The 9,734-nt window shown below is 41.0% G+C and overlaps 1 protein-coding gene across 1 annotated transcript; it reads right to left on the bottom strand.

Moving 5' to 3' along the window:
- Positions 1–3,239: 3,239 nt before the first annotated feature.
- Positions 3,240–9,264, bottom strand: FCER1A (Fc fragment of IgE receptor Ia). The gene is made up of 5 exons (XM_006752855.2): positions 9,180–9,264; positions 8,698–8,718; positions 7,379–7,636; positions 5,561–5,818; positions 3,240–3,625 (listed from the first exon to the last, which is right to left on the bottom strand). Exons 1-5 carry the CDS (start codon positions 9,232–9,234, stop codon positions 3,426–3,428), a joined length of 792 nt encoding a protein of 263 aa, XP_006752918.2. The 5' UTR covers positions 9,235–9,264; the 3' UTR covers positions 3,240–3,425.
- Positions 9,265–9,734: the final 470 nt, after the last annotated feature.

The following is a 9,734-nucleotide window of genomic DNA, read 5'->3' on the forward strand; positions in this document are numbered from 1 at the left end:
TGGATAGAGCTTCGGCCCCAGATTTTAATTGCAGTCAAGGGCACATGCCCAAGTTGTGGGCTGGGTCCCCAATGGGGGACTTGCAGGTGGCAGCTGATCCATGATTCTCTCTCATCATGGATGTTTCTATCTCTCTCTCCCTCTTCCTTCCTCTCTGAAATCAATAAATATATATATATTTATTAAAAGAAGAACAGTAGACAAAGTTTAATTGGGTATTAAAACTGAAGGCTTCCATTTGAACTAATCACTGTTCTTTAACACCCTCCTTCAGATAAGATAAAAAATGACTTCACATACAGTTAAGAATGTAGGAAAAAGATTTACATGCCTGAGCCATTCATATCCATGTTCTCTCACACACAAATGCACATACCTATATACACCCTGAGAATATGTTAAGTTATACAACACCATTAAGACACAGAATACAGCAGAGTTCTTAAGAGCTAAAAGAAACCATATTAGAAGGACTTGTGTGTGTGTGTGTAATTATGGGTGTAGGAGTAATTTTTGTAAATATTTTAATAACTAAGTGAGGAGACATGCCTGCGTATCTTTTCCAGTGGACACTGAAGGCTTTATTGTAATATGTGTTTGTCACTTGCTAAGATCCTATCACAGCCTAAAGAATCATCAAAAGGTGTCACACACACTTTCCAAGTGACTGGAACTGCCCTAACTGACCATTCCTGGGAATGAGGAGGGCAAATGTGGGAAAGCAAAAACCACCAGCTACTGAGGGCCCAAAGGTGGGTGGTTCATAGTCCAGAGATGTATAGGTGAGAAAACTCCAATTATAAAGCAGGACATGCTGAAAAGTCCATTGCTTTTCACATTCCAATTCGGGAGTGAAAGAGGATGGAGGTTGGAAAGAGTCAAGCAAAAATATAGTTTCTTTTGCAAGATAAAGCTAAACTCTTTGAAAGAGTATTAAATGTCAGCATGTTAACGAAAACTTCTGAAAATATTTATTAATGAGCGGAAGTCTGAAGCTTGACTTCAACAGAATTTCCAGTAAGTTCCTAAGCCTGCAGATGCTGATCTTCAGAAATGTCTCCTTAGATACTTCAGCTTAAAACCACAGTTGATAAAAGCAGTTCATGTGTGAGCATCACAGAAGGTGAACGCACATGCTCTGCTGCGAGGAAAAATCCGCTCTCTCTCATCCTTCCACTCCGCTCTGGCCTTCTGTACTGAGGATCAAGCCCAGCCCGAGTTTCAAACACAGCTCTCTACAGGCCCCAGTGCCCAGCTGGCACAAGCGATGACCCTGCCAAAGCTTGTGAAAGTGTCATGAAGTCTGCGGGGCACTGAGGTTGGGACAGGTCAGTGGAAGTTAACAAATCCCCTAAGTAAGTTACCACGTCTCACTTCGCACAAAACACTGGCATGCGAAGTCTGAGAGATAAAAGATATCTTTGCCTTTGTGTCCTGATTTCTAGAAATGATAGAGCCAGTACATTTCTGTGAGGGTAGTCACAGAGCAATTATAAAAACTGTTTCCTTAGTAGATCTGCTTCATCTAGATAAAAAGGTTAGGTAAAGCTCTGATGGCCTGTGTCACCCTGTCTTCTATTTGAAGTGGTCTCTAGCTGAGGCTGTGGTACGCTAGGCTCATGGCTCCCCTTGAGGATCCACATTCATTCCTCCAGCGGCTGGGCGTGTCCTGGGATGACAGTTCTCAGCTGAGTTCCTCTTTAGAACTTGCCTCCTCCAAAGCCCCATGGATGGCCTCCATGACTTGCTATTTCAGGGTCTGAACACGGGTCCAGACCTCAATTTAAGATGACCAGGAAGAGCTGTCCCAGTTCCAGGGCTCTCCGCTGTGCAGGGTTTGAGGGTTTTGAGGCTTTTGCTGTGTCTGTGTCACGTTTCTTTTGCCCAGTCCTGCTTCCTTCGCTCTCACGCAGGGGTTGATGCTGAGCGCACTCCCTGATAAACTAGTTGCATTCACATCTCTGTTTCAGAGTCTGTTTCTGGAAGCCTCCATTCTCAACATTTTAGGGCCCCATTTCTAGAAAAGCAATTGGCAAGTGGGGCCCCAAATTTTCAGTGTTGATATTTGCTAACTAAGGCAGAAGGCCAGTTACTTCTATTTTAATTTAAAAAAATAATTGTATCCTTTGAACTGAACTATATTTGCTATGGCTCAGTTCAGTTGGCAGCAGTTTATTATTTTCTTGGAAACAGGTTAAAAATTAAGATCTAAATTTTTCTCAGAATTCACAAAAAATCATCCCCTTGTCTTCAAAATTTTGTTTATGAATAATTTCAATATTATTGTTAGATCCATATTGTCTCACGATTAGTTTAGTCTCTTTCTAACGGGTGGCCTTAGAAGAGGCTGTAACTTAGTCCCATTTATTCCATGAGAGAATCCTGAGACTCCAATGAATATTATAAAGACATAAAATGAAAAGAGAAATCAACAAACCAACAATGCCTAAATCCTTTGCTTGAGATTTATTCTGTTCTGGACTTTTATTCAGAGCAGAGAGTTCTGATTATTACTATTTACTAGAAATTATTTACAAGATGCTTAGTTCAGGTGCTGTAAGAGGGTATTAAAGGTATAAGTTTAGGCCCTAACTGGTTTGGCTCAGTGGATAGAGTGTCAGCCTGCGGACTCAAGGGTCCCAGGTTCGATTCCGCTCAAGGGCATGTACCTTGGTTACGGGCACATCCCCAGTAGGGAGTGTGCAGGAGGCAGGTGATTGATGTTTCTCTCTCATCGATGTTTCTAACTCTCTATCCCTCTCCCTTCCTCTCTGTAAAAAAATCAATAAAATATATTTTAAAAAATAAAAAATAAAGATATGTTTGGGGGATTCTAGAGGGAGGAAGCAATCACAAGGGAATCTTAGACTGAGCTTCAACCCCTAAGTTCTATGGCTCAAGACTGCCCCAGATTCTGCCAAGACCTAGAAGCTCATGGATAGTAAATTGAAGAGAGAACATAAAAATGATCAATCTCACTAGCATTCCACCATGTCTTCTCATTCCTAGCTTATACCTACTATTGTCAAGAGACAACTTGTCTAATCTAAAACTTCATGGTTTTTGCCTCCAGAAGCAAAAGAAGAAGGAGGAGGAGGAGGAGGAAAGAAACTGGCAAGCCTCGGATACTTGGAAGCAACATATCAGTTCACATTTCTTTTATTAAAACTGTGCTTTTCTTTCACAACTATATAAATAAATGTATAAACAGGTGTATAAATGAATCTATACATTCTTTGACTTATTTAACAGGTGTTTATTGAGCGCTTATTATTACATGCCACTTAACCAGTGCCAGTTGGTTTAGTGAGCAGTTCAGTGGAACACAGATTTTTCTATGGACATTGTGAGTTGGGTGTGACAACAGAAGCAATAGCGGATGCCAGAAGGAAATTGCTGTTGTGTACGTTTCTTGAGCAGTGACGTCACTTCTTCGGGGGGTTTGGCTTAGGCTGTGGGTCCGTACATTTGTTGCCTTTTCTGGTGCTCCTGATCTTCAAGAGGAACGTAAACTGCTGCTGGGTTGAGATAAACAGCCCCGTGTCCACAGCAAACAGGATCACCACCAGAACTGGGATAAGGAGTTGCTGCCAGTAGTAGCTGCTTTGGTGAGATGTGATGGAATCTAGGTGCAACAAGAAACACAACATTATTGAATAATATTAAAAATTGAACTGCATGTTTCAGAGCTTCATCCTCCCCAAGAGAAGGGACCCGCATGGTCTTCCCTATTCTAGCATGACATGGCATTTCTCAGGGGCAGGGAGAAAACACTTCTGAGTTTGGGTTCCTTTGCTGTGCTCCCTGGAGCCCCAGGGAGTCCTGAATATCTCCCCAAGCCCTTGTCTGACAGTTTCTCTAGCCCAGTGGTTCTCAACCTCCCTAATGCTGCGATGCTTTAATACAGTTCATGTTGTGGTGACCCCCAATTTCATTGTTACAAATTGAACATAATGAAAGCATAGTGATTAATCACAAAAACAATATGTAATTATATATGTGTTTTCCGATGGTCTTAGGTGACCCCTGTGAAAGGGTCGTTTGACCCCAAAGGGGTCGCAACCCACAGGTTGAGAACCACTGCCTAGCCAATATGCCCAACGAGGAAGGTAATAGAAAAAATAACCCCGTTCTTGAAACTGAAAAGACCAACATCCACATATTATTTGGGATAGAAAGGAGACAGAGTGAGGTCAGGAGGTCATCAGTATCTTATTTATCAAACAATCAATCAATCATCATTCTTGCATGCCTTTTGGGTAAGATGAAGATATTGAACAAAATCATCTTTAAGTTTCCTTCCAGTTTCACTATTTTGTGACTCTGTTACTCTTTTTACAAAGTACCGCTTTTGGCTTTTGGTGATTATTCTAGAACTACAGAGACCCAGACTATTAAAGCCAGATATTACTTAGAGCTCACCTAGATCAGTGGTTCTGAACACTGTCTATTCATTACCATTACCTGAAAGAGCTTTTAAAAATACTGATGTGTGCACACCCTATCTAATCAAAGTCAGAATTTCTAAGAATGAGATATGAACATCAATATTGTTTTTCAATTTCTCCAAGTGATTCTAATAAAGTCTGGACCCAACCCTTTATTTTATTGATAAAGATATTGAACAATTAAATGGTATTTAGGTCTCACATTAGTTAACAGAGAGCTGCCACTAGAGCCTAATTCTAGCTTCTAGACTCATGCTTTTGTAGACATTAGTATGAGCCAAGTTTGCCAATTTCCTCCTGGTAAGGCAAAGGCTCTCTCTTTCATATGAAGTTTGGGAAGAGCAGTCCTTTTCATTGGCTGCCCACCTGCCCATTTTTTTTTCCTCATTAAGCCCTCTCTCTCTTCTCCCAATATACAGGCACACACCGCCTCCTGAATTATTCGTTTTCTTACCCAGCCCTCCTAGGCAAAATAGACTAAGTTCTTCACAGCCTTTGTTCCTTCAACTTTGATACTTTCTTTCAATTCAATAGATATAAGTGTCCCACAAGGAGCAGCAGGTGACTTTGAGATCAAAACTAATTGCAATGGGTTATGGTTGGGTAGTGCTTAACAAATTACAAATCCATTTTACAAATATTACCACATTTAGTCTTCATAGAAATGCCATAATATGAGCAGGTATTACTATCGCCATTAAACAAACCAAAAATAAACCTAAGCCAGAGATTGAGAACTATTCTGTAGTCCATGTCTCTCCATTGGAAGTTTAGTCGATTTTCTAAGGTTTCACGGCTGCCCCCATTTTACAAGCTGTTACTATTTCAAGTTGAGATGTCGTCTTTCCCTCTGCTATAGGCTCCTTCCTTTCTTGTACTAACTCACCTTTTAAAATAGTACTTTTTATTGATTTCAGAGAGGAAGGGAGAGGGAGAGAAAGATAGAAACATCAATGACGAGAGAGAATCATTGATCGGCTGCCTCCTGAATCCCCCACACTGGGGATTGAGCCCGTAACCCAGGCATGTGCCCACTGGGAATCGAACTGTGGCCTCCTGGTTCATAGGTAGAGTGCTCAACCACTGAGCCATGCCAGCCAGGCCTATCTCACCTTTTTTTATAGTAATCTTGAGGGATTCAGAGGTATAGTTTTTCTGCCACATTTTGCCCGTGCAGTAATAGTTGCCGCTATCTTCCAGGGTGGCATTGGTAATGGAGAGGTTGTGGTTCTCATACCAGTACTTCAGTGGTTGGCTATTCTTGTAGTAAATCACCTTGAAGATGTTTCTATCCATCCAACCGCGACACCTGATGAGGAAGGACTCACCCTCCAGTACCACCTCAGAAGAGGACTGAAGGAGCAGCCAATCTGAAGAGCATTTATTATGTTACTTATTTAACAGCGAACAAATAGATTATACAGATAGGTTTGGGATAGATAAATAACAGGTAGATAAAATGAATGAGGTCCTGCATTGAGTCTGTCAGAAGCCATTGTTCATCATTAATATATTTCTTGGCTCATAAAGTCAATAGAAAGGAAACAAAATAATGCTTAGAGCTGGACTTCTATATTGATAAATCTTCTCTCCTCCTGAAAAGTAAGTCTGGAGCCATAAAATTTCTCTGACATTTCTGCTGAGCCCATCCAAGGACGGTCTGAAACCCCAGAATTCCCTTGAGCTCCATTATTGTTAGTTCTAGTCACTAAGTGAGAAGCAAATCTACTCTGCTTCGGGTATCTTAGCCCAGGACAGTGTCTATGTTGTCTTCTCTTACTTCATAGGGACTTTCAGTAGTTGATCCTAAAGCTTCCTCAAAACATGTATAACAACTTTTATTAATTATTTGTGTAATTATTTACTTAATATCCTTGTCCTTATTTGGCTTTATACTTCAAGAGGTTTGGGGCCATGTCTGTTCCTTACATTATACCCCCAGTGCCTAACACAGTACCTAGGAGTTGAAAAGTACTCAACAAATATTTTTCAGTAATAAGTCCGTGAAAAATTAGGTTCCATGACCAATGTCATTTTAAGAATTGAAAAGCAGCCACAGCCAGTGTGGTGAAGTGGTTTAGAGCACCAGTGGTAAGGATTAACAACAACAGAATTGAAAAGCAGCCACCAAAGAAAAATGTTAAATGGAAATATGGCTAGTTTGTGCAAACATATGTTATTTATGAGCAGTCCTTGAGGACTTTAACAGAATCTACTCTAAGGAAATAAAGAAGCTATTCTATACTCCTTTCGTTTTTATTTGAGATTTTCAGATGGATGTTAAAACATCTTTCATTCAAGAGAAAAATACGAATTGTGTCTATACTTTAAAATATATTTATATTTAAAAATATAACAATAACGTAGACATTCAAATGAAATCATTAGCTTGTTCATTCAGCATTTACTAACTAACCCACATATGCCTAAGCAGGCTTCACTAATTATCAATAGGAAAGTGATACAGATAAAAAGCGAACATAAACTTTTTTCTTAAATAAAAATAGAGGACTTGAGGAATGTACGCAGATATCTTTCAAAATGAAGAGTACAACCAAATGTTCAGGTCATTGCACATGAATATTGCAGAGCAAATCTTTAAATCAAACCTTTGATCCTATTTCAGATATATAGCTCTTTGCAATATTCACATATCCAACATGTCAGTGATCACTGAATAATATGCATCTGAATCTATATAGAAAAGATAGTCAGAGGTGAGATAAAATGGACAAATAGCATTGGAAGATGGCCAGAATATTGAAAGCAGGCAGAAGGAATAGAGATGCGAGAATGGAGCCTTACGGATCTTGAGTGAGAGAACCTGAGTTCCACCCTGGTACCCTAAGCCTTAGAATAACTGCTCCCCATCATCAGAGAGGCCATTCTTCACCTGGGAAAGTCTGTATTTCCACAGACTTGGAACTTACCGCTGAAGACTTCTAGATGCACCGGTTGACTTGGGATAAGGTTTTTGCTGCTCTGACATCTGTATTCCCCGCTGTCCTGGAATTTGGCATTCACAATGTCCAAACTTGGAGTTGTGACTGTGAGCACGGTATTGTTGTGGGTCCACTTCGTGGAGTTAACGTCAAGGGAATTGTTCCCATTACATGTAAGAGTCACATTGTCTCCTCTAAATATTCTATTCCAGGGTGGGTTCAAGGACACCATAGACTTCCAGGTGGCTTTGAGAAGATCAAATTGTGAAAAGAGATATAGAGGGAGAAACATCATAGAAAATTAATTGTCTAGGCTTCAAAATACAGATATACTAATGGTCAATCAATGCTCAGTCTACCCTCTACTGATGTTGCTAAGACCCTATCCTGTTTGGTAGGATTTTAAAAAGGAGGAAACACTGGTGTGGTCCCAGGGGCCTCCCTACCTAGAGAGAAAGACAGAACAAAAATGCAGGATATTGAATAAATAAACAAACCAAAAATTTAACATGTGGTATAAGATAACTCATTTAATTCTCTTGATTTCAATTTCAGAATTTGTAATTGAGGACTGCAATCTCTTTTCAGGCAGAGACAATGTCTGTCATGTTCAACCCTAGCTTGACTCAATGGCTGGCACATGGAGTGAATGAATGAGTGAGAAACGGGTGCATAACTCTGTTGTGAGTGTTTATGCAGCAAACAATATATGCCAATTCTGGAAGGTAATGAGAGAGACCAAGAGGATCAGTCTTAAAAGGCTTCCAAGAACGAAGATGTGATACAAATTTGAACTGAAGCTAAGGAAGGAACAGGGGGTGATGAAGAAAGGGTGATGCAGCAGAAAGAGAGCCAGATTTGAATCCAAGGCACTTATGTTAGAAACCAGTCCTTTCCTTGCTGTATAACCTCCAGAAAATCACTAAACCTGAGCTTCAGCATCCTTAATTCTAAAATAACAACATTAAGAACGATGATGTAAGAATTGAATGAGATTACATAATAGTGCCTGGAAGAGAAGCTGAGACATTTAAATGTTCAAAAGAAGTGGTTGTTGACATAAAAAGAGGAGGTGGTGACTTGAAAGAATGAATTGGTATGTGAGATGCTTTTGAGTGAGAGAAAAGAAGAAAGACAAGGCAAGGTGGACATGGGAAGTGGGTTGAACAGGGAGTTGCAGAATCATAATCATTAGGAAAATTATAATAATCATTAGAAAACAAAGATGCTGGAGTGAAAGGGAACAGTGTGGAGAGGCAACGCCCAGACACATTGAAACACCGAGTGAACAAGGACAGAGGACTCACCTGCTGGCATGCCATCTGGAGCTGCAAATGGTCAGAGAGGATAAATTAGTGTCTATCCCCAGCCTTCTGAGGCTCCTGAAGACTGGGGACCTGGGGGTAGGATGACATCTACGTTCATGGAATTTGAAGGGCTAACCATCTTCCTAGGAATTTGATCCTGAGATAAGGAGATTTGATCTCTTTTTTCTCTTACTCCCCCCCCCCCCCCTTACTTTCTTCTATCCCCCCCCCCCCCCCCTTGTCCTCTGGAGATGCCAGAATGATTGGAAGAAACCAGGCTCTCAGTCTAGCTTTTTGCTTAGATGTTCCTCAGCCCTCTTTCCTCTGCTTTCCAGTTTGTCTCCACTACAGAATCCCTGGGAGATGTCCCAAGGCTTGGGCATGGCCTAGGAAAAGTCAGCACTAAAGCCAGCAATCCCACCCCCGCTGCTTCCTAGATCCATTTTGGCTGCTGCAAGAGGGGCGACTGAACCTCTACTTACAAAAGAGCAGCAACGCCACCCACAGCAGGGCAGGGCCTCCCGTGGAAGTGGACATCTCTCCTAGGGCCTCCAAGTACAGACTGAGCTGAAGTCTAGGGCCTTCAGATAGACTTCAAACCGAAAAGGAGAAGGAAGTGTTTTCTGTGTCCTATCTGGTTACCTGATCAGCTGTTGCCTGAGTTTGCCTCCTTCCCTGGAGATAAAATTAGGAGTGGTGCCTGATTGGGCAATTTTATATGTACCTCCGTACTCCCCACCCCACCTCCATAGACATACCTGGAATCTAGTAAAAGGCAGTCACAGGGCCAGACACACAGTCAGAGGACATTCTTAAACTGTCTATCAATGCAACTTAGAAAAGTGGGGAACAGGCGATGTTGCATTCATCCCCCACAATAATTCTATGAAGCAGGCGCCTTCATTACATTTTATAGGTAGGAAACCTGGAGCAAAGGGAGGTTAAGCAACTTATCTTAGGGTAGACACTAAATGGCTAATTTGGGATTCAGACGTTTAAAAATCTAACCCTAGAGGAAAACCCTTAATCATGACAAT

This window comes from Myotis davidii, unplaced genomic scaffold (assembly GCF_000327345.1).
Source record: "Myotis davidii unplaced genomic scaffold, ASM32734v1 scaffold251, whole genome shotgun sequence".
Classification (NCBI taxonomy): Eukaryota; Metazoa; Chordata; class Mammalia; order Chiroptera; family Vespertilionidae; genus Myotis; species Myotis davidii.